The sequence below is a fragment of the Pelecanus crispus genome, chromosome Z (assembly GCF_030463565.1).
Source record: "Pelecanus crispus isolate bPelCri1 chromosome Z, bPelCri1.pri, whole genome shotgun sequence".
Taxonomy (NCBI): Eukaryota; Metazoa; Chordata; class Aves; order Pelecaniformes; family Pelecanidae; genus Pelecanus; species Pelecanus crispus.
The window spans coordinates 76,333,039-76,358,461 of NC_134676.1; the positions used below are offsets into that span (position 1 = coordinate 76,333,039).

Here is a 25,423-nt window from a genome sequence, read left to right on the forward strand (position 1 = left end):
CAAAAAGGCCTGTAGGAGGTGAGTTGTGGGGAAACAGCAACGCTGCTAGCATACGTTAGCTTGCCCATCTGGGATGGGGGGTAGTTTTCTCTGCTGTCCCTCCCTGAGCAAAGACTAGGCTATGTGAGAGGTATTCAGTTAGGCTGTTCCAGGGTAGAGAGCTATTTAGGTCCGTAAGTTCTCTGGGACTTGCCTCTAAGTGGAATAATAGCTTGGTCTCTCAAAGATAAGAAATACTTCACAAAATCATGTGACACCACTTACTGGCAGCAAATATATTTACTGAGGGGTAGGGAGAAGAGAAGAGAGAGAGTGAGCTTGCTGGGGTAAGGTGGAGATGTAAGATTAATGTGTTAGCTGCCCAGACCCTCTTTTCTCCCTCCCTGTTCTCTGAACAGCTGGAGCTATCACATTTAAGCTTCTACAGATTCTTGAGTGTACTAACAGGCTGCCAGTCCTGCCTGAAGGCTGCAGGGCAATAAATAATAGTCTAGTAGCAGAAGGTGAGTCGCAGCCAGGGAATCAAGCTGTTTTGCTGTGACCTGGAATTTATTGCACACAGAACGGCAGATTTGGCTCAAGTGGCTCCAATACTGGACACAAGACTCGCTGCAGAGCAAGGCAATCTCTTAAATGCCTCTCCTAGAAAATCTGGAAGTATAAGGATGTGCTGCCCTCTTTTATCTGTCTATGCACAAGTTAGCAGTTATGGAATTTCCTATTAATCTTATTGCTGTTAATTCCCATTTCCTATTAATCCCCAGATTGCTGAATGCATTATGTATTTATTGCCTAGAAGTAGATGGGGAATAGAAGCTAAAGGCAGTTTCAGGTGCACTGTGACTCAGCTGTGTTCTGAAATGTTGTTTCAAGCCAATCTAAGAGTATCTGTATTTGTAACGGGAGATACTGCAATCCCTGGAGGCCTTCTGCCTAACAAAATACCGAAAGGGGGTTGTCGTCTTAATCTTGGTATAGTGACTGCATAAAATCCTTCTGTAACAAATGGTGTGTCTTCTCAGTGCAGCAAGTCATGATACACTACACTTAGGAGCCCAAACTAAACTGAATATGGGTTCCTTTTAATCTCTTTGGTTACTGATTTTTACTTTTTTTTTAAATGATCTGAGACTTACTGTAATCTGTTCTTTCAAACAATAGTAAAAATGCTCTCAGATCTGTCTCTAGACTAGAAAGATAAGCCTAACATGGCCAAGGATCTTGTCTTTGGATGCCGATGTTTGGATTTTTGACTGCAGTGAACTCTGCTCATGTGTCACAGTAAGGAAGAGTAGACTATTAAGCTGGAAGGCTATAAGGTAGATAAGTAACATAGAGTTAAAGCAGGATATCAGTTGTTAGTTGTGTGTACTGACTACTTGGGATGGAACTCCAGAGGCCTAAAATATAAAGGACTATAACTACTGCTATACCTAAAACCAGGTTAAATGGCAGAAGTCTCTGTAATAGAGGTGCACCCTTGTGTGGGTCTCAAATGCTCAAATGTTAGTGATTATGCAGTGCCAGTTTGCATGTGTTTGGTTGAACTAGGGTTCTATAAACTAGTCTTCCAGCTTGTCCTTTTTCTCCTGCATATGGTGCTGAGGAAGTGACTTCCTAAAGTACAGAGTCCCAGTTTGCAAAGCAAGGAAAGAGAGTGTCTTCCTCCCTGAAGACTACTGTACGAAGCATTATTCTTCTGAAGAAGTCTTAATTGGAGTGTACCTTACACTGGATTAACTGGAATGACTGATCTGAATGCTAAGCATAAGAAGATAAGTCTTAAATTATAAGAACTTAATACAGTGGTCAAAATGTAGCTGTGTTGCACCTAAGTCATGCTGTCTGTTTTTTTTAGGAGGTGCAATCTTCATGTACATCCCACATCAGATAGGGTGTAGTGGGAAAGGCATATGCATGCACAATTTTTTTTTTCCTTTGAATTACTTTTGTCACAGATTTCAGGTGACAAAGACTTTTTGCAGAGGAGAATCCTGATTCCTGAATTGAGTGGAATTGTCTGTCACTGCTAGCTTAAGAGTAAGCAGATTATCTGTCTGGGTGGACTGTTTCACAAGAATAAAATGCAAAGCATGATTTTAAAACTGATACTAATCTTAGAGTCCATGCTGTCTGGAGAGAACAAAAGCAGATCTAGTGGTGGAGCTGAGATTAACCACGCTGAAGCTTAAACAGTTATCTTCCACCTGAAGTGGTACTTTGAAGTCTGGAGTCTAAGTGTAACAGGAGGGACTGCAGAACTAGCAAGTCCGGAGGCAGACATGTTAAGCTGAACTGCAGAGATGAACTAGTGGAGTCATAATAAGAGTAAGATGAAAGAGTAGATATGTTGGCAGACCTTTGTGACTTACACAAACATGCTCTGCAATGTCAGCTATGATAGATGACCGAGTATGCAAGTGCTTCAGGAAGGCTCCAGCCTGGACAACTGGACCATTTGCTGTGTCAAGCCTGCTCATCTGTCTTTGCTCAGTGTGCTGCTATCACTAAGACTATCAGCCCTCCATGGAAGGGCCCTGTCCAGGAGCCCTAAACTGGTCAGAATAGGGGGGAAAAGAATAAGTAGAATTGCTAAATTTTCTGAGTTTCCTTGCACTGAGCAGCCTTGCTTCAACATTGGGGATGTGTGTGTGCGCATTGCTGTAGTGGATAGTGTGCAGCTCTGCTGGCATCTCCTTTAGAGCTGGAGCTTGAATGTGGGGAACACCCTAAGCTATGCTGGAAGTACTTAGTGGAGTATTGTTTGGGCTTCACTGGTGTGGCTCTCAGCTAAAGCCACTCAGTAGAATTGCTAGCATTAGGCCAGACCAACTAAAGGGTAATTCAGAGCAGGGCTTGCATCCCATCTGATGTATGGTTCCCATTAGCAAACATAACATTTCAGTTCCTGTTAAGACTGGAGTTTGATTGCTTTGTATGTTTCCAAATAGCAGAAGCAAGTTTTTGGTCTTTTGAATCTTGTGCATTTTGCTTGTCTCTGCCAGCCTCTTCCTGAGAAATTTGTGGTGAAGGGTGTTGTTGATCGCTTTTCTGAAGAGTTTGTGGAGACGAGGAGGAAAGCATTAGACAAATTCTTGAAGAGAATAACTGATCACCCGGTGCTTTCTTTTAATGAGCACTTCAACGTGTTTCTCACAGCCAAGGTAAGCCAGTAACTTCCAAACACAGTCATTGACAGGGACAACAGAACAGGCACCTTTGCAGTCTCTTCTGAAATGAAGGTTAGAAGGCATTAATAAAACTACATGTGCAGGTCAGAACTTCCCCTAAAATACCAGAGAGTTGATGGGGACCCTGAATGTTTTGTGTGACAGACCCTTGTGTGTGCCAACTGTATGGGTTCCCTTTGCTTGAAGGGAGGAATGGTCTGCGGATTTACAAATGCAGTTCTCCAGACTTGCTTGTTTTGTATCCCTGTGTCTAGAACATACTCCTCTGATGCAAGAGAGGTTCAGAATTTTGAAAATTGTAGACTTTGTAAAATCCTCTTTTGGGGAGGAGGGAAGTGGGGGAGGAGGAGAAATGGCTCTTGCACAAAAGCTTGCAAATTTCTTCGCTTTTTTCTTGTCTGTGCCTTCTATACTGCTTGTACTTGTTGCCCTCAAAACTAACAATGAAGACCTCATTCTTGTTTGTTCCTGGTCAACAACTTCATGCTCACCTTCTGTGTGACTCATCCAGCAGTGGTGCAATTGTCTTTGGCTGTCTTTTGAACTGCATTTTAAATAAGACTAGGAGGACCTACAGTCATGCTTGGGTTTGACCTGATGCGTGAGGAGAGCTGTAAAAGCATGTCTTTCCAATGTCACATTATGCTAGCTCATTCAAATGTGGCACTTAGCACAAGCCTGAAGTGAGCTCAAATTCTGCTTGCTGGCAATGTGAGACTCAATCTCCAGTTCCCTTTTATTTCCCCTTCATGGTTAACTTCACTGCTGAAACAAGTCAGAAATGCAGAATTTGTTTAGCACCTTGATAGTTAAATGTCAGATAGCTTGGTTCTGCTTTTCAGCTGTCAAAGCATGATGCAACTTTCTTAGCTGCTTAGTTGTCTTCTCCCATGCCTGTAAAATGAATGGTAAGGGCTTTATCCTCAGCCCCAGGCAGGGCTTGCCTTGAGAATGCAGAGCATCCAGGAAGGCTGAGGGAAAAGGACACATGTTCTTCTGGCTGTCTCTAGTGTTGGAACTTGCTATACTGCAGCAGTGAGTTGTCAGTTCAGTGTGGTGGGACTTCAGAATTTAGTTACTGCAGAAAGTCATGAGACCATCTCTTGGCTGAAAAAGAGAAACCAACCTTTCTTCAAGTTCCCTGTTTGGACCAGTAACACACCAGAATGCTTGACAGAGTGAGTGAAAAATTTTGAGTTCAAGGGTCTTTTTCTGATGCCTCCTTGCAGGTAGTGCTTAGGACAGGTGGAAGGCAAGAGTCAAGAAACCACTGCATTTAAATGCAAACATAATTCAGAATTATAGTAGCTGCTAAGAGGTCAGGTTCTCTTAACCAGACTTACGTATAAGTACTTGGACAGAATACCACAGTACGAGTTTTGAAGATGGCTGTTGTATTTTTTTAAAGAACACATAAGCTTTTAGTGTAGTCTGTAACACCGTGTCTTCATTCTTGACCTCTACGGGTCTACTTGGTTTGAAAACATCTCTTGGTCAGGCTGTGTAGGATACTAGGTCTTAAGCCTGTTTTGCCGTGTTGAATATTGACCCCTGCTGGAAGGAGTAAAATGCAAAATGGATGGTGGTTTGGCTATCTAAAACCATTTTCTTTTTTTTTTTTTTTTTTTATGATGTGCGGTCAAGGTGAAATCCCCTGAAGAGTGTAGGCAAACAACCTTGTTAACATAGGTTGTCTGAATGTTGATTTATGTGAACTTGTAAAGTGTTGGCAAGGAAGTTTAAGCTTTCTGTGCAGGCAGCATGGCTACCCAGCCTGACCTGCAGTCTGTCTTCCAGAGAAGCTGTGCTAGTCTCCCCATGCTGCATTTTTTCTGTGTACAGTCTTCCCCTGCCTCCTGTCTGACCACACAACTGGTGTGAGTAGGCTGCTGACCAAATAGGCATGCAATATGTAGCTCTGTACTAGGTCATCAGAGCCAGCTGGTACATTTGCATAATACTGATACTGTGCGCTATGACTTACAAGTATGCGTGGATGAATGGCATGAACAATATTGACGGAAGCAGAGCTGTTAATGTCACTACGTCCCTGGTGACAGTACAGGAACATGGGAAAGTCTGGCCATGTGCAAAGGTGGAACGCTTACTCATTTATAAAGTACTTCATACCATTCTCCTCGATAGCTTAGCTCCATCTAGAGGTAGTCTTGAAGCTGTGCTCAGCTGTGCAACTTGTATAAAGTGAGGTTTTGTCCAAGGATACATGTCACATGTAATCTCCTGCCTTCACAAGATTCAGTCTTGACTGGAAAGTATCCTTCATTGTATTAATCTTCCAACATGCAAGTGAAATATTTCTAAACTTTTGTTTTTAACTTCCTAGGATCTTAATGCCTACAAAAGGCAAGGAATGGCATTGCTGTCAAAGATGGGGGAGTCTGTCAAATACGTCACAGGAGGCTACAAATTAAGAAGTCGGCCACTGGAGTTTGCAGCCATTGGGGAGTATCTAGACACATTCTCTCTAAAGCTTGGTACCATTGACAGAATAGCCCAACGGATTATCAAGGAACAGTTGGGTAAGGACACAAGGTGCTCTATCATAATACTTCAGTCTGAGTGCCCTGTATCTTGTTCTGGTTGATGGCATGACCAAGACAACTTGCATCAATGATTCTGGCCTGTAACGAGCCACACACAAAGCAAAATCTAATGCCTCTTGCAGACTTAAAACAGGCCCAAAGCCTAACACAGTATCTTATCTTAGCCCAACTCTCCAAATATATTTTTTTAAAGTTGCTCTTCTGTTATACCAACTTACTTTCTTACTAGAGTTATTTTTGGAAAGACTTTTGGGAGGGGGAAAAACCTGTAGATTTCATCTGGAGGAGTACAGATGGAATTCCTAGGCACAGATAACCTTTACAGACCTGTCTTAGCAGAGCCAAGTTTTACGTACGTTTAAAAAAAAAAAAAAAGACTTTGGCTACTGCACAGATGCAGGTGTCTTTGTATTGGAAGGTTGTAGGAATGGTCAGTTAAGCAGGAGACAATTTGAACCTGTCACCTGTGCAGCCATAGAGCTCTGTTTATTAAGATGCTAATGCGACACAAGACTTGACTCCTGGGGGAGTTAGTGTTTGCCAAGCTTGCTGCATAGTTTCTCCTGTTTGGTGTAAGTGTTTGCAGATCCTTGTGCCTCACTCTTACTCTGTTAACTTTTCCATCTGCCTCTTGCAGAATACTTGGTGGAACTACGAGAATATGGACCTGTTTATTCAACCTGGGGAGGGCTGGAAGTTGAGCTATCAGAGCCACTGGAAGGGGTGTCTGCCTGTATTGGGAACTGCTGCACAGCTCTTGAAGAACTCAGTGAAGACATGACAGAAGACTTCCTGCCTGTACTTAGGGAATATATATTGTACTCGGAGTCAATGAAGGTAAAGAGAGCCCTGTGGCAGAAGACACTGTCACTGTGTTTGCATGGAATGATATATCAGTGAGTTCATTCCTTCTAACAGTGAGAAGGGTTGGTGGTGGGAAAAGTGGGGAAGTAAATAATACATTAAGTAGGAGGATGTTTCCATAATCAGAACAAAACTAGGTATGTTTAGTAGCAGGGTACTGCATGGGTAGCATTGTCTGTCTGCTCTGCTAGTTAGTCAAGCTAAGGTCAGTAATCATAGAATCGTTTAGGTTGGAAAAGACCTTTAAGATCATCCAGTCCAACCATTAACCTACACTACCAAGTCCACACTAAACCAATCGAGGGTAGACTAGACTAAACCATGTCCCAAAGTGCCACATCTACCCATTTTTTGAACACTTCCAGGGATGGTGACTCTACCACCTCTCTGGGCAGCCTGTTCCAATGCTTGACTACCCTTTCCATGAAGAAATTTTTCCTAATTTCCAACCTAAACCTCCCCTGGCGCAGCTTGAGCCCATTTCCTCTCGTCCTATCGCTGACTACTTGGGAGAAGGATGTAGGATGCTAAGGTGTACACAATGTGTTGAAGAGTTCCTCCTCCATCAGAGTGGCAGGTGGTACTCTATAGGAGACATCCTGTGGCTGTCTCAGATCTTCTCTTTTGAATTGTTAGAAAGTCAGTTGTAGCTCAGCTCTTCACTGCTGGGTCAGTGTCTGGCCCTGCATAAAAGGCAGCATTAGCAGCTTCTGTCACTTGCATGTAGCAGGGTTGGGTGGCTCCTTTGAGAACCACGTATCCAAATGACAGACACTGCTTCCTCTCTCATCCCCATACCGTAAGCAGGATGTGTGTGTTGGAAAGTTCTGTTAAGTTCTGCATACTAAGTAACTGCTTAAAGATGTTGTTCTGTGACTCTTAATCTCTCTAAGAACTTGATAATTTACTGCTTATGCAGAAGTAATAAAAGCTACTTCAATGCAGTTTTTATTCTCTTGAAGTTAAGGAGCAATGGTAGTCAATCCCATTGCAAGGGGAAAAGAATTACTGAGCTAACTGCACTGAAAACTGAAACCAAGGACTGTAGTTTGGCTGTTAGAGCTTTTTACTACATGTCCATGGTACAGTATGTATTAGCAGTCCCTCTATAGGGTACTAAGACAAATTCCTTCTGAGGACTTTCCACTTGGAACAACCGTTAAAAGGCTACGGTATGCACTCCTTTAGAGATCTAATAGCCTGTGGTAAACTTACAGGCTGAACATGGTAGTCCTTCTCAATCTTAGTCATCCTGTACTTCTCAAACTGACAATTGAAATGCTTGCAGATTTCTTTTCCCAGCTTTGGATGGCTAGTTGTATGGCTCCTGTCTTGCCTGGTTGAACTACTCTTGCAGAAAGCTTTGCACTAATTCCCTGAATATACCCTTTGCTTTCATAGTCATGATATTGACTCCAGCATAAACAAGGTGTATTTTCTTTACACCCAAGTATTGCTGGAACACCCTGAGCTGCAGCAAGAAGCCTTGACCCAGGGTGTTCAGACTATCCTTATTCTGTAGGAAGGGGGGTGTGTGTACTTACAAATAAACAGAGCATGAGGCTAGTGGTTAAAGCTTTTAGCCCAGAACATCTGGCTTTTGATGCTACAAATGCCACGGCCTACTGGAGACGGCATCTGGAGTGGCAAGCTGAGTTGTGAGAGGTGCTTTTCACAAATGTGTGTGTGTGGGGGGGGAATTTTTTTAAGCTAAAAAGCAAGGGTTTCTTCTTCAGCTGAAGAGGTACTTCACACAGTTAAACACCACTTACCACAGGGAGAGCAGCATTAAAGACTTGCAGCTAGACTACCTGTTGGCTTGACAGTCCCATTCTAAAAGGACTCTCATCAGATGATGGCAAAGACACTAAGTGCAGTCTCCAAGCCAACAGCTCTCCTTGCTTTTTAGCTTAATTTTTAGACCTTTGACTTGACTTTCTAGTGCCCTAAAGGATTCACTCTTCCTGTCAGTTATTCTGTGGTAATGGACTGAACATACTCATTGTGTTGGTGCTTTGGAACTGATTGGATCTAGAAACCACACTTGCAAAATAGCAGTTAATAGCAGATAAGGATTATGCTGCTTAGTGTCCAGCTTGGGCATCTCATTAGCTTTACTCTGTCTGAAAATCAAGAGTAAAAACTATTTCTAGCCAAGGCAGACTGTTCCTATTTTCCTTCACTGCCAAATATGAAAACTGAAATCTCTCAGGTGATACCAACTGCAGTTTTCTTATGCTAGAAAATATCAGTCTGTTGCTATTTCTGCAGTAAGCAGCTACAGAACTGTGTTCCAGACTGCATAAAACCGAGTAAGTAACTGTAAAGGAGGCTACTCTTGGACTGCAGGAACCTTTTCTGCTGAAAGGGCTGTCGTCTTCACTAGCACTGCAGTCCTGTTCATCAGCGGCTGAGGCCTGCTTGTGAAATTAAGTCTGGTTTGGTCTTTCAGTGCACAGCTTTTGGACAGGGTACTTAATGGAAGGTAAGTCTTTAGGTACTAGGAATTCAGTACAACCTTGATAGCTTTCTCTGTTGCACACTGTACCCCAGGTTTAGCAATGGGAACTTGATTTCTAGAGCAATCTCTAGCTAGGTGAATGTCCCTCAGAGTAAGAACTGCCAGGTTATCTTCACTGTTTTAGAGATGAATGTTCACCTTAGTGTCTTCAGGAGCACTGTTATACCTGGGAGAGGGCAGCCTGATGTAACTGCACATACGGAGGCAAAGCCCAGTAGTTCTGGTTGAAACAAATAATGGCTGACTCCAAGGAAGCCCTGTCCCTGGGTTTGTTAGAAAGATTTGCAAAGTGGGGAGATTGTGGCATTGTGAGCTTGTGTTAAAATGTGTGCTGGTAGTGTCTAGGAGAGACCTTTTCTAAAACATGGGCCATGTATGGGATGGACAGATGACGTCTTGAATCCTGGTGCAGTGAGACCCTTGTCAGCAAATGTGTGGTACCACATTTTTTCTGGTATGCTGGTGTTCCCCAGGGAGGCAAGTGCAGGGGATGAACTCTGCTCTACATAATTCAGTGCTGATATTAAAATGTTACATGAACTCTGTATGCTTAATACTGCCAGAAAGGCTTATCAGATGATGTGATCCCCAGCTATGTGCTTGGACATTACTTTTAATGCATGTTTAAAGCAAGCACCGCATGAATAGCTAACTGTCTCTCTAAAGGCGTGCAGTAGATAAGGATCCTTTTGTGAGGTCCAGTCGTAGTAGGAAGCTATGTGGTGTGCAAATAGCATAGGGTTGCAATTTGAGAAAGGAGGCTGCTGCCAAACTCCTGAAGCTCCTTCAGAGATATGGACCAAAGTCAAATGTTTCAACTAAATACAAAATGGAGAAAGACCTGCCTCACTGAAAGAAAGCTAAGTCTTGCTTGTATAGGGGCCAGTGGTTTAGTTCTGTCCCCAAATAACTGAAATGTGGTGTGTGAGTTTTTTCTGTTTGGGGTTGGTGTCTTCCTACTTTTTTAAAAAAAAAAAAAAATTCTTTAATTTTTTTTCCCTCTCTAAATGAGACCTTAACTAGTGGGAAGTATTGCATGGGCTGTGGTAGGTCTAGGGATGCTTGGTACAGAGCTTTTTGGAGGAGCTGCTGCAGCATTAATGCATTGATCTGAGAAGAGATGGCCTGGAGGTGCCAGAGGAAGCACTTCCTTTCAGGTATGGGACAAGTGAAAGGGAAGGCAATATTTTTCTCATCACTTACAGGTCAGCCGTTAATGGGTACTTAAAGCTGTATTCAGAAGCATATTGTTAATTGTCCACAATGGATGGACTTGAGCATGCAAGGAGAAATAAGATATGTGTCCTTTGAATCTAGTCTGCTGATACCTGTTAATCATCTGCTACTTCTGGTACAGATCCAGCTTACTGTACTAATTCCAGGCTCCTAAAGGCTGAATGCAATTGCTGGAGGTGGTTGTTTTTCTAAGAAGAAATTTCAGTTGACTCAAGTTCAAGAGGCAACACAAAGTAGAAATACCTGTTAAATCTCTCAGGCTTTTGTTGCATTGGTAACCTCAATCACTTAAGGGCTGTTCCACATAGTTGCTTAGATTCCAAAAGGAACGGGAATGTTGGTTTTTTTTCAAGCAAACACAACCAGTGGCATGCTTGCTTGCATCCCTTTGGGGACAAAAGGGAGAGTTGAGCTGTTGAAGGTGAATTTTTCAGTTTTGCCCCCTTTTTGTGCCTAAACCAGTAGCAACTTTTTGGATGGGGTGCCATTCCCATTTATCATGGACTGAGGTTTGTAAAAATATTGATTGCAACGTCTCCTGTCTCTACTCTAGAGCAACTGCACTGGTGACCTTCCCTTGGCTTAAGAGGGAGGAGGGGGAAGATGATGGTTAGTAGATACAGGGTTTGTACAATTAAATCTGTTTAATTAGGAAACAGATCTTGGCTAGACTGGCTCTTAGAGCTCTGAGAACTACTCTTTTAAACAGCTGCTTCTGTAGGCAGCAGTGCACATGACTAGTCCTGCTTTACTAGCCTTGTTTGAAACTGTTAAAATGACCAGTTACTTCCTTTTGTCCTAACTGGGTAATTCCCTCTGTGTGGCAGAAGGGAAGACTTGCAGCATGAACTGGCCAAGTTGGCTGCAAGAGAAGTTCAAATTTACAGGTGCCTCAGCAGTGAGTGTTGGCCGACTTCCCTCTGAGTGTTTTTAATAACTTCACATCAACCGAGTTATAAAAAATAACTAGTTGTTTCCTTGTGAAGACTGAAGAAGTAAGTTGCCTACTCTGGCAGACACAGAAATGCTTATTTTCTAGGAGTATGTTATTAAAAAGACTAATTTCTGTGGTTTTTAAATTGTGAGACTGTAGTATAACGTTAGTGGAGATCTTAGCCTGTGGATGTAGTACAAGATAAGGGTAGCATCTTTTGCTCTCTATTCTGAGAATACACTGTCAATAAAATGTTTACTGGTTGTGAAGCTCAGATAGTTCAGTGCTTTTAATTAAACCAACAACCAACCCCCCCAAACTGATCTAAAAGCAAAGCTTACTTTTGTGCTAACACAAGAATGTGACAGCTTGCTATAAAGGTCCTATAAAGGACTTTGAGGACTCTTTGCAGCTGAAAAGGGAGCTGTAATACCTTCTGTGGTGACCTTCCTGTCTCTTAGCCCACACTGTTGTCTGTCTGCTGCTTGAGGATATCAGAAGCTTTGCACTAGTCCTTGACAGCTTTGATGCTTTTGTTTATATGCTTTTCATGCTAATAATAGGTCAACTGATGAATTGAATTTCCTTAGTCAGGGTTATATTCACGGTTACATGACAGCTTCTATCTTGCATGGTTACATGACAGCTTCTATTTTGCATGCCTCCAGCTTGTCCAGAAGTTGAATTTTATCTGACCCTGCCAGCTGCTGGAGAGCAAGTGCTCTTTGTTTTTAAAAGCTGCTCCCTAAATACTGTAAAGGAGGACAAAGTAAGTCTGAAAGTCTGACTTCAGACTGAATTAGCACTTAAGCTGTATCACTTTGCAGTTTCTTGCAGGCTGGGGAGGGAAGGAACAAGAGGATCTCTCTCACAGCTGTCTTTTCTCTTGCCCATAGAATGTGTTGAAGAAGAGAGACCAAGTTCAAGCGGAGTACGAAGCAAAACTGGAAGCAGTAGCCTTGAAAAAAGAAGACCGCCCAAAGGTTAGCACTTAAAACTACTCTGCAAAAACAACTTGCACTTACATTACTTCCCGAGAAGAATGGACAAACAGAACTTGCTTTATCTGGGTCTGGTGGCAGTATAAGCGATTTCTGGCAGAACAGAAATTTGTTGTTGGCAAGCTGGTGTGAAATAAAGACCTAGGTATGAACATTTATAACCTGTCTAGCAACTTCTGTACTACTGATCTCCCACCATGCAGAGCAGGATGGCTCTGACCTGTGTAACACTTGAACAACAGCCAGCAATCAGTTGGAGTTTTTAGTGAGAGGGACTGAAGCAGTGGTAGTACAGTCCCTTGGTGATGTAGCAGTATGTCAGCTAGCTGAGTTAAGGTCCTAGCCCTGGCACTGCTGAACTGTATTGCAGGATACCTGTTTTGACTGTGGAAGACTCCATGTTTTGCCCCTTCTGCTAGGGAGGTCTTCCTGTGCAATGCTGAACAGCCACAGCAGCTGTCACTGGGTGACAGGTTTTGGCCAGGCTTTATGCAGAACAAAGCTGTAAACTAGTGTGCTTATGCTGCCACCTGCTTTCTGCCTGAAGCAACGTGCAAGAGCTCTATCTGAAATCACTGCAACTTTAACCAACAGTGACAACAGGTTTTGTTCCCTTCCTCTGCTTGGGGTTTTTTGGATTCCCTTCATCTTTGTGTTAATAACTAATGGCTGACTTTCCAGTATTAGGACTACTGTACAGTAATCTTACAGGAGGTTCACACATCTTTAAGAAGCTGAGGAGGACAGAGCATAGAAATGCAAACTGGTATTTTTCTAGTCTTGTGTCTGTCATGGACTCTAGAAATAGTGGTGTCAGGTATCTTGTGGTGCTCTTGTATTTTGGTCTTTTGCCTGCCCTGCTGCTGGCCGGTGTGGTACATACTCTTACTTCCTCGGTGTAGCTTTGTATAAGCAGGTATTCTAATAAGTTGTATGTAGGATAGAGGGAACTGAATCTCGCATATCCAGGAAGCCAACTAGGGTTTTGAGGCATCTGACTCTATCAAGATCTTGATGCAGTGGAACTGCTGAACTTTGCTAATCTCTCACCTGCTAAAAGGCTTTTGCATCTCACCTCTCAGCAGGGTTATTGTGTAAAGCACAGCACTTAAATAGCTGTCAAAGAATTTTTGAATACTTACATCTCCTCTCCAGAGTATAAGCATATCTTTTGGCAATGCCTTGCTAACATAAGTATTTTGTGACATTTACAAGATGAAGTTGAACAAACTAATAGAACTTCTTGCATGTTCATGAAATACTAGCTTGCATTTTTCAAATCATTTCCACCTGGAGGAAATGTCCTTGTCTGTAAGAGCTGGTAGCTTAGAGCTGTGGCTAGCAGCACATCTTACATTCAGTGAGGTCTCCTGGCTATGACTTGCTGGAAACTAAAAGCAGGCAGAGGATCATGAGCTGGGTTATGCAGTGAGCGGCATTTGTGTTCCTTTTGGCATATTTAGCTGATTTGGCAGAAACTGTGTTTAAAAAAAAAAAAAAAAACCTTAAGGGAAGAAAGGCCTACTTTTTGATCATGAAATGAGGGCCTATCGTAACTTGTTCATCTCTTCCACTGGAGGATATTCTGGGACTCACTGTACATGTCAGATTGGCTTCACAAAGCTCTGTCAGTGTCATTAGGTCATTCTCACATTGAGATGATCAGCTTAGAACTCAGTGGTCTATAAATACAGAAGGCTTATAGGACTACTGTAAATGTTGGTCAGCAAATACTGCTCAGAATGCTGAAGTTTACACTAAAAGTGTAGTGTGTGTGTGGTGTTTTTCAACACTAGCGTAACGGTATTAGTGCAGAGTCTGCAGCCTTTCTGTTTCTAACAGAGTGGTGAAGTGTTTCTTACCCATTTGTGACCCACCCTGGAGCTGATTTTGCAAGAATCCAACCAACGTAGTGAAGTGCAGGCATTGTTTCCTTTTGATGAGATGAAGTCCACCTCTGATGACCTAATTTATTCCGTCTACCTCAAGGCTTTGCAGTGTGATCATCTATGGGAACAGTAAATATGACAGTGCAGAACTTGAAGTAGAAGGTGGCCATATGTATTCACAGGAAAAAAAAAAGGCTTGTAACAGTATATATTTCCAGAGAACTAGGAAGGTAGAAATATCATATACAAAGATTAGTTCCCTAAGAAATGCTGGATTTATTGTGCTTCAGGACCATTTGTTATTTGGTAATGATGCTGTAGAGGAGTTTTAAAAAAATTGGATATGCTAAAAAAGTGGACATGCTTGTGCTGCAAGCAATGCCATCTGCACTTGACCACTCTAAATTCTAGATGTGACACATACTTAGACTCTGGTCCCTTCAAGAATTATGTGAAGAGGAATAGATGTAGGTGCAGAATTTCATATCATATGAGGTGATCAGACTCATGAATATACAATTTTATGCTCAGTTCTTGCCTGCATGTACATCTGTCTAGTGATGGGCCCTTCTAGAGTGTGTTGGAGTTTGAGCCAGTTGTCACTTAGTTTTGGGGTTGGGGTTTTCTTGAGCTGTTGGAGTAGCTGAGAGCAGTCATCAGTAAAAAAGTAGCAGCTTCCCCCGACGTCCAGTCTTCTTTCTCCTCAGTTCCTAGTTGCTAGCTGATATTTAGTATCTCCACTGGTAAAAGCATATGAAAGCATCAGCATTGATGTTTCAATTTATGTCCAAATTTGCTGTTAGAACTATAACCTCTCTTTTCATTAACCTTGCAGTAGATGTAAAGTGCTTAAAAGCTGTTAACTAACTTAAAAATTTGTTTCAGCTACTGAGTTGCAATTTCTGTTCTGGGAAGCTGCAGATTAGAATGAAAGTTTTTGGCTCTGAGCAACCTGATCGAGTTAAAGATGTCCCTGCTCTCTGCAGGGGGCTTGGGCTAGATGATTTCTAGAGGTCCCTTCCAACCCAAAGCATTCTGTGATTCTATGAAAGATATTTACACTCCTGAACAGGACTGGTGCATGTGCAGACACTGCTTTCATGATGCCTGTGGAGATTTAGCTGGAATTCATTGATGATGCTCTTTAATTAGAGCATACGTGACCCCTTTGCTGACTACTGGGTTGTCCCTGTAGCTCTAAACTTGGACAGCCCTCTCAGACTGACCTGCAGGAGAACTGGCTGTGACAAAGAACAGACTTTTTTCTTTTTTTCTTTTTTTTTTTTTGTTTGTTTTTTTGTGGCTTCGTTGTGGTTTCAGATCCTGGCAGAAGAAGCAGGAAGCTGGTGAGTGCTTAGAAACTAAACTTCATAACTCTTGATAGCCTAGTCTTTCCCATTCCGATAGCAGAGTACTTTACAGATAGGACGCAAGGTGTACTTACCTTGAGGGGAGCATCTTCTAAACATTCCAGCCACTGGCTTGGTAGTTCTTGTCTGAAGCCTATGAAAGAACTTCATGTCTGGAGTTGTAGCAGAGTGGATTCTGTAGCCAGAAGTATAGTGCTCCGAGAGGGTGGGGGAAACGTGTAGCTACTGAAGCCCCAAGCTGCCTGCAGTGTAAATCCAGTTGTGTAAATAAAGGGGTACTCAAATCCCATGAGTATGAAGGAGGTGCTTCCTGTGTCTGACACAGTTTTACTGGAGAACAGATGTAGGACCTTCTCTGAGTATTAGTCAATGTAATACTTCAGTGATGGGTCTAATCCATGTCCTGGAGAACCAGAGTTGATATGTTTCTGCTTAAATCGTGTACCTTGCCAAACTGCAAGGTAGTAGCACACCTCTAACTTACTACATTGTTACCTATGAAAAGCTTCTTACATAGTCCATTCATCCTCTTCCTTCACACCCCTCAAAGAAAAAGGGAATTTCCTGACAGTGTCAAGTTTGAGAGGAGCCACTAAAAACTTCTGCAAATGTTCTTCATTCTTGCCTTGTGCCTTTGCAAGTCACAGCTTCCAGAGCAGAAGTTCACCTCTCCCGTTGGTGCTAGAGCTCAGGGGTTTCCTCTTCTGAGGTCATGGACTTAGTCTGTGTGTCCTTACAGGCTTCCTGTCTGTGTGGACCATGCAGCACAAGGAGAAGGGAGAGAAAGGTGTTCTTGGATTTCCTGCTTGAAGAAGTATTTGTAAATTGTTCCTGTAGTTGCCTGGTGGTATATGTGATGTTAGCTAAAACATAAACAAAACCCACCAACTTCTTTGGCCTAAGGTGCATCTACCTTGGACTGGTGACTACTGTCATAATCCACTTAAATCTCTACCTAGGCTTGCAATAGGCTGTCCTTCAAAATTTCTCCCATTGCTTATGTGTGATTATGTGTCCAGTGTTGGCTCCAAAGGCCCATGAGCCAATCCACAGTGATGACTGTCAGTGCTTTGCATTTGTATTTTTTTCAGGCAGCCTGTAAGGTTAAAAGTGGAAGCTAGAAACTAGAGGCTTTGGAATTTTATTCTGCAGCCATAGCTGATCATTCCTATTTGTATACTATGGTTGAGAGGTAACACTGAGGTCTTTTATCCAGCTCTTTGGACAAACCTGAATGTTTTTTGTTTCATACACACTAGAGTAAATTGGGAAATGCCTAGTGCAACTGTAAATGGGAAGGAGGAGAGAAAGCTTGCTCTGGAGCAGTAGTCAAGCTGCTCAGTTTGACAACTAGGAACTGAGCCTAGGTGCTCAGCACTTACACCAGATGGTTTTCTTCATGTCCATCTGGCAAGCTCTTCTTCAGCCTGCTGCCATATCTGGTGTGGAGATGGACAAGCACAACTGCCCACCACCTCAAACAGCAAAGAGCAAATTAAGCAATCCTATCTCCTCACTAATACAGAATTGGGGCTTTTCTCCCTGCAGCCATAACTGAGTTTATTCAGGTAACTACTGGACTGTTAACTTACCCTTTCCTCTGTAGCTTTGCTCAGTGAGGTTTGAGCTAATTCAGCAGTCTAACACTCTCAGTGACAGTTTCAGTCTTCATTTCTTTTGCTGCAGGTACCCACAGATGTTGAGAAATGTCAAGATCGAGTAGAGTGTTTCAATGCTGACCTGAAAGCAGATATGGAGAGATGGCAGAACAACAAAAGACAAGACTTTAGGCAGCTACTCATGGGGATGGCAGATAAAAACATCCAGTACTACGAGAAGGTATGTGACACTGCTGGAGCACTGGCAGGAATAAGAGTAGTTCAGAGTTGCCTCTGAGGTGGTGATAATTCTTCAGGAAATCTTCACGCTGTCTTGAAGCAAAGAATCTTGGACATCTAAATCAGTTCTCTAGTGCTGAGGAAGCTGCTCTTTGTCAGCAGCTCAGTGTAATCTGTTGAGTTGCTGGTCATGCTCAAGTGAGCTGCATGAGACTAGTAGTCTTTTGCAAGGCATCCCTGTAGCAGCATTTCATACTGGATGCTTGTGTCTTACATTCTTGAATTGAACAAATTACTGAGCAGCAGTAGTGGTGATGAAAAAGGACAAAATGGCATGTTCTAGTAATATTACCAGACTAGAAAATCTCTTGATTCTGTCTTTTATGAACCAAACTACATGGGTTAATGTACATCCATGGATCCATATATACAATACAACTGGTATGCATAAATTATTCTAATCTCTGTCGCCTTGTACATAGCTCTGTCCCCTGTATGCTAGTCCTGGAAATACCTAGTCAGGTGCCTGGACCCTTCTTCAGCTGGTGCATGTGTACCTGAGATTCAGTGTCTTTTTTTTTTTTCCAAGTGAAAGGGCCTTGACATTTTAAGTGCATATGCTGCCAATCTAGTTTTCCTTCATGCTAGAACAGTGCTGCCCAATGCAGTGGTTGATATATTAAACCCTGCTAGGCTTATGCATGGTGACATACTTCATCTTCTTGTCTATTGCTTTTTTCCACATGTACTTTACAAACTTCTTCCTGTGCTAGGTTACCTCTCCATGTAATATTCATATGCACTTCCTTTGCCCCTTCCAATGTCTGTCTTGTCAGTAATTCATAAGTAGTCACACAGACCAGGGTGAAAGAAGTTGTCTTCTCTCTTCTGAGACTGGTGTGGAGGCTGATATTAAAGACTCCACTGAACATCCAGCAGTGCCTCTGTAATTGACAGTTAAATCTGTACACCTTAGTTTTGCTCTTAGCTGCAGCAAAGAAGCTTTTTGGTAGGAAAATGCCTAATCACTTGAGAATACACAACTAGAAATACTCTATTCACCTGCAGTACAATCAGCAAGATTAGAAGAAAGATACTTGACAGCAGTTACTTGTGGATATAAGAGCTGGTGATGAGTTTGCCCATTCCCAGTGTTTAATAATATCTATTCCATATTCCGGTCTGTATTCGTCCGGTTTGACTTCTGGGCTGTACATAGTTGAAAGATGGTAATGATAAATAGCACAAGGACTGGAGTAAGCATATGTGTCTAGGGAAATGACTCCAAAGCCTGGAGTGACTTTCTAATAACCCAGAAGCTAGACTCCACTTTTATTTTACTACACCAGGCACTACCAGTTTGTCAAGACCCAGAGCTGTACCGGAGTACACTGTGTCTCTGAGCTACCTTCCCCTAAATGCATGGGTTTTTCAAATAAGTTTGCTGGAGGTAGTCTATAACAGCCACCATTGTGTCCAAATCAGCCCTCTCCCATAGTCACACCACAGAGGTGTGAATTTCTACTAGAAACAGTTTGTCTGCCTAGCTGAAAGCTGTGGTTTTTCTTCAATTTAGAAGAATCTGTCTTGGTATTTGGAAATTCTGGTATTCTGATGATTTTTAATGGCTTGGGCCAGCTGATGACTTTAGGAAGCTTTGATTTGTTTTCTTTGTTTGGAAACTGCAGCTATTCTTTCTGAACACTTTCTTGCTGTTTGAGGTTCTGTTTTTTTTTTTTTTTTTCCCCTTCTGTAAGAATCTATGAAGACCCAGCTAGCCTTTCTTGAACTTCCATTCTGTTGGTCTGGAAGGTTGGTCAAAAGTTACAAGAACTGATGTACAATTCATTTTTTAAATCTTTATTTCTTTCTTCAGTGCCTTACGGCGTGGGAGTCAATTATACCGCTATTGCAAGACAAGCCAGAGACCAAATAAGAAGTACCTTCATGGACACTCTAGCACTTCTATGCTTAGTACCACTAGACATACTGGAACTGTATGAAGGACTCCTTTTGTCAAGTTAACTGAAATGCCAGCTGCACTTAGGCTGGAACAGACACTCTGAAAACTATTTGAAATTTTTTCTTCACTTTTCTGTGTTTAAACTGGGGTATGTTTCATCTTTTTGAGTTATCTTGAATGGTTCCTTCTTTATCCTATGGAGTGATTGGGGGTTCACAGTGAAAGTGCACGGGGATCTTTATAAAACTTACCTCTAGTCTGGAAGGAACTGATGAGTGGAACACTAAAAAGGTGAAAATAACTCTACTGCAAGGTGCCAAATGACATCTTTATTACCATTCTGTTTTATTTGCTTAAAAAAAAATAATTATTTCTATGTTACAGTACTCCCTAACCAACCCTTATCCCTTTTTTTGGATGGACAGGGAAAACCTGGAAATGCATATTTTCTGTTTTGCTACTGCCCATATACTCCTCTGGATAAAATGGTTTCTGAGGACTTTTCTGTGTGGGTGTTGGGCTGGTCCTAGGCAGAACATACCAACACCACCTGCAGATAGCCTGTGATGCAAGCATGAACTGTGGTTTTTGTGAGTGTGGCATGCTGTTGGTTAATACTGAGTATCTTTATTTACCTTGGTGATAATGAAGTAATGTCCGTTGGCTGAAGTGTACTTGTGACTGACTTGGGGATCAAAATCAGCCTCGCTGCAGGAGTTGAGTTGAGCAGTCGCCTTTGAAGGCTTATGGGAATGATGGAAGCAAGTATGAGTCTTTAGTGTATTTTTTTCTAAAGTTAGCTCTGGAAGTTGTATGGTAGAATTCTCTTGGTCCATGCTTTAAACGTTTGGGTTTTTTTTCTGAACTAGAGCCACTTTGGGCTTGGTCACTTAAGGTGCCTGCTGTAGTAAAAGTAGAACTCCGCTTTCTCTCCCCATGGTTTTTTTCAGCAGCCAAAAGCCAAAAAGTGTCAAATGCTTGCTTACACCAAGCATCATTGTGTGTGAAACTTGCCTTAAACAGGTTGGTGGGGGTAAATGGGTATCCTGTGACGTACACATAGTATTCATACTTGTCTCTACTGAACCACATGGCAAGTCTTTTAAGACTACTTTTGGTACAGATCTATTTTCTTAGTCGATTTTATTGGCCTTTAGGAATGCCACTGCTTCTGCAAGTCCCTTTTCCCCCCTTTCTCATGCAGTCCAACTTCAAGTAAATGCCTGTTTGGTGTTAATGGCCTTAGGAATGCTGATGTGATTCCCAGGGTCCCAGAGTCTTGGTTTAACAGCATGCAGATAAAATCTTTTTAACCATCCTAAGTGAGGGGGGTTTGAGGCTAATATCAGTGTACTATTAGGATTTGGGGGAATTAATAATTTGGAGCACATACTACTAAACTTGAGTGATTATTTGATCTTTGGCAACAGACTTGTGAAGAATCTGAGCACTGATTGAGTATGTACAACTTCTGTGTTCTCCTGTGATGACCTACCGCATACCAGTCTGGTTTGCACTTTATCCCTCCATAAACACCTGAAGCCCTCCTACTCAGCTTGGTGGCTTTATAGCAACTGTCAAGATGAGTTACTGCCGCAGTGTGGTAGCTGTCAGGCTAATGAGATGATGCTCTATGGGTGCAAAAGTCAAGTTTAAGACATTTTAAGAGGTCTTTTCTTTTTGACTCAGCCTCCCTTGACAGCTCTGTGCTACTAAACAAACTATGCTTTTTGGTATAAGCTCACAGTTTATCTATATACACTTATTTGGTGTAAATGAGAACTCACCTTTAAGTTGCTGTTGGGTCCAGAATGACAAACTACTCTTGTTGTGCAAGGGAAGTGCTTAAGGGGATCATCTTGAAGCAGTAACCAAGTGTTTTCCTCAATCTTTCCCTTCTAAAATAAGCAGTTGCATAACATTTAACAGTTCAACCTTCAGGGTTACAGCTTCCTATTTCCCACAAACAGAGATCAACATGCTTTTTTTGAGCTGGTTCCCATGTGGGAAGTGGCATTTTGTGGTTGACTCTGCAACATCACTGGGAGTCAAGCAAAATATTTGGACAGCCTTCCCTTCACCTTATCAAAAAATAGTGCAAGATGAGTAGAAAGGATGGTGTTGGTTTCCTACAGGTGAGTAGGTTTTGACTGATGCCTTATAACACTGAGATCCTGTTCCCTCTTACTTTTGTGTCAAACTGAAGTGGGTGTTGGTTCTGGGGAATTTAGCAATTGACATCACAGCTGTTCATGAGAAGCGTAATGGATAGTGAGGAGTACCAAGTGAAGTTCAAATCAACATGTAACTGTTGAGGCTGGAGTTGTTGAAGATGAGCTTAAATTTTCTTTAATCTGATTGCACTGATTGTGCAGCATAGTTTTTAAACTAGTCCTCAACAAAACCATGTTTTGATTTCAGATAAATTCCTTTCTGGCTAAGCTCTTGAAAGGCAGGCATGCTTTGCACTTCCCTGTTCGAGTATGTGGATTCTGTGGCACCTGCAAATTGTTTTGGAGGGGAGGTTGGAACATGCACCTCGGGCTGTGACCACTAATAGGATTTCTTATATGATCTGGGAAACCAAAACTTCTTAAGCCCCTAGAAAGAAAGTAAAACTTAACATTGAAAAGAGGAGTCCTCTGCAAGAATTGCTGCAGTATAAGAAGGGTGTGTAGTGGTGGGTCTCTCGGCTCCTGTGCGCTATGGAGGAGTCTCTTCATAAAGAGCTGTTGTAAATTACTAGGTAACTGTGGGAGAGGCTGTCAGGTGTGGGGGCAATCCTGACTGTAAGGTTTGGGGCAGCAGTGCCCAATGGGAGAACTACAAAATAGCAGGAAACTCCTGTAAGGTGTAAAGCGACGCTTGTAAAGACTGCACTTACTTAATTGCTGTTAGTGGGAGGTTGAGATCTGAACTGTTAGTGGAAAATCTTACATGTTATCCTGTAATCCTTACAGGATAGGAGTTTCTCCTTTCGATGGCCCAAACCTTAAGTGTGAAAAGTAAAAGGTGTTGGTAAAGGGAAGCAGAAGTAGTGCAGGAGCTTCATCTTCGAGTAACTTCTTGAGTGTTCAGTCACTTAAGGTTGCCTTCTGCACATGCACTAAAATGATGTCAAAAGTAATTGTACCCTTTCTGTAAGCCTGTGTAACATGGGTCCTTCATCAGTCTTTAAATCAGCCCAGTTTTCCTTGTAATCCATAGCCAGACCAAGTTCCCTCTTAGAGGATGCATAATTCATTACTGTCCTGCTTACTTCTCTGTAGTTTCTGGGATGTTTGTTTCTTCTCTTAACTGGCCACCAGCACAATAAAGCAAGCACTGAGATCTTGTTTTCATGCTCGGTAATGAAGCGTGCATCGTTCATATGTATCCTTACCAGATTCTGACTCTTGCAATAAATGTAGATGTTGAAACATCATGGCTTTTTCAGGTATCCATTGAAAACTGAAAAGGTAATATGTGTAGCCCTAAAGACACGAACCCTTCTCATGTGAGTTGTATCAAAGAATAAACTATGGATTCTTCACTGAAGTCTGCTTGGATTTTTGTGACACTGACACTTGTGCTAAGGATAGAGTGGTAGGATAAGTGGCAGAAAGAAACATCTGCAAAGCATGAGTGGCAGAGATGGTCCTGTGGAGGTACTGTGAGGTAGCCTTGCAGCAGTGGCTCTGCATACCCTGTTTGTGATGCATATTGCTTCAGGTATTGGTCCTGCAGATGCCAAGCAACATTATTCCCTCCCAACCCACCAGGGACTGTTCAGTGTTTTAACAGGAGCCATGCTTTTGTTAAAACTTGCACAATTTAACTGAGTATGATTAATGTTGCAGACTGTTTAAAATCCTGGTGCTGATAACCACTGAGCAAAATTGCATAGACTAAACTAGCTCATTAGATGTTCAGCCTTCTTATATTCCAAAGGTAGAACAGTCTTTCCCTTGGTATATTAACTTTTACTACAACAACCAATAAATATGGAAAATGGGGTCTTTTTTTAAGGTAGGGAACTTGCTACTGCTTGCCAGATTTTTGGGGTGGTTTTTTTTTGTAAAGCAAAACTGGGGATCACAGAAATAAACTTGCCTTCTGGCAGTGTGAATGTTGCATATTAAACTTTATGGGACTGCTGTTTAACCAATTTTAAGGAATAATATGGCAATGTTTAATTCTATGCTTAGCACTTTGGAGTCTTGCTGGGGTATCTGACTTGTACAAGTACTTGGTAATGAACTGGGCTAGTTTTAAGGTTGCATGGCTAAGGCACGGTACTTGTGCAGAAAATAATGCACTTTCCAAAAAGGCATAAGTAGATCACCCTTACGTAAGTGGCATGCTAAAATGTTAAAAGCTAGTCACTGTTGTGGAGTACTTAGAAGGCCTTGGTACTCTAAAAGTTTGAAGCTAAACCATTTTCTTAACTCTGTTGCTGGGATATGTATCCATACCTTCAGATCAAGCAGCAGGGTTGGGGCCAATGCCACATTCCCACTGCACAGGGAGACAGGTTGCAGAGGGACAGTCCTACAATAGCAAACAGCCAAAGGGCCTTTGTCTTTAGTACATTAAAATAAAGCAGCACAGTCCTTGTTCTCTTTTCCTCTGTGCCTGCATCCCTCTGTCCCTCCTTAAGGTTTGGAGAGCTGGGCCATGTAGGTGAAGGCAAGCTGCCTGCGAGTGGAGGTGGATCTCATCCCCCTCCTTGTTGAAGGTGTCAGTAGTGGGGACCAAAACAGTGCTGGCTCATTGCCCAGACTCTTCTATTTTCAACCTCTGTAAACCCAGTCTCCAGAACTAGAGTCACTGTTCATACTATTAAAAAACAAAATAAAAGCTGTGAAAAGACTTGTCTTTGTGTGAATTAGCTAGTAAACAATGTAAAAAGGGGAAGAAGGCTTTTGTTTCCTGCACTTGACCAAATCTGGCAACTGTGCTCTTGTTCAGACTTGCAGGTTATGAAATGTTGTCTTGCCTTCTGGTGCTGGTGTGTTTCTATACCCTTTCATATATCGCTATATAAATATACTTTGTGCATTGTTTACTATGGAACTAGTGTTGATGGAGAAAAACACTTTGAGGTAAAACTGTTTGTAATTCTCTATTAGTGTGTACATTTTTTTAAAATGCACTGTTTGTTTACCTCAATTAATTTAATGGAATGGACCAATAAATGTATTAAAAGATTACTCCTTTACCTAGAATATAAAGTTTCATTTTTTGCAGCCTTCGCCATTCAACTGATGTGTGCGGCTGGGCATGTCATTATCTTACTGCAGAAGTACCTGTTGTGGTTTAACACCAGTTGGCAATTAAGTAGTACCATACAGCTGCTCACTGTGGGGATGGGCAGAGAATGGGGTAAAAAAAAAGTGAAACCTGTGGGTTGAGATAAAGACAGTTTTATAGGACAGCAGAGGAAGAGAAAATAATAGTAAAAGAAAATACAAAGCAAGTGATGCATGATGCCAATTGCTCACCACCTGCTGACCAATACCCAGCCCCTCCCTGAGCAGCAATTGCTGCCTCCTGGCCAACTCCCCACAGTTTCTATACTGAGCATGATGCCACATGGTATGGAATAGCCCTTTGGCCAGTTTGGGTCAGCTGTCCTGGATGTGCCCCCTCCGAGCTTCTTGTGCACCTGGCAGAGCATGGGAAGCTGAAAAGTCCTTGGCTAGCATAAGCAGTACTTAGCAACAACTGAAACATCAGTGTGTTATCAGCATTATTCTCATCCTAAATCCAAAACATGGCACTATGCCTGCTACTAGGAAGAAAACTACCTCTACCCCAGGACAGTATCCACCTCTTATTCTATACCATCTACATCATGCCCAGGCCCCACACTTACCAATAAATTCCAATTAATCACCACCACTTTTCCTGTCTTTTGGTATATACACACAGCTATCATTCCCATAGTCTGTGGGCCATCCCTCTAAAATGTCCTTTGAGTTCATTTAGCCCATGACTTTGGGCTCCACCTGTCTTTCAGGGCAGGAGAGCTGGTATGCATCTGTTGTTGCATGCTGAATCCAGTTCTGGT

The 25,423-nt window shown here is 42.2% G+C and overlaps 1 protein-coding gene across 1 annotated transcript in view; it reads left to right on the forward strand.

Moving 5' to 3' along the window:
* The window catches only part of SNX30 (sorting nexin family member 30), a 51,922-nt gene extending 30,616 nt beyond the window's left edge, over positions 1–21,306 (forward strand). The window contains exons 4-9 of the mRNA XM_075726174.1: positions 3,006–3,164; positions 5,536–5,731; positions 6,393–6,592; positions 12,207–12,293; positions 17,257–17,409; positions 19,285–21,306. Of these exons, the coding sequence (XP_075582289.1) occupies positions 3,006–3,164; positions 5,536–5,731; positions 6,393–6,592; positions 12,207–12,293; positions 17,257–17,409; positions 19,285–19,344 (855 nt within the window). The 3' untranslated portion in view covers positions 19,345–21,306. The remainder of the gene's footprint in view (positions 1–3,005; positions 3,165–5,535; positions 5,732–6,392; positions 6,593–12,206; positions 12,294–17,256; positions 17,410–19,284) is intronic.
* The last annotated feature ends 4,117 nt before the right edge of the window (positions 21,307–25,423 follow it).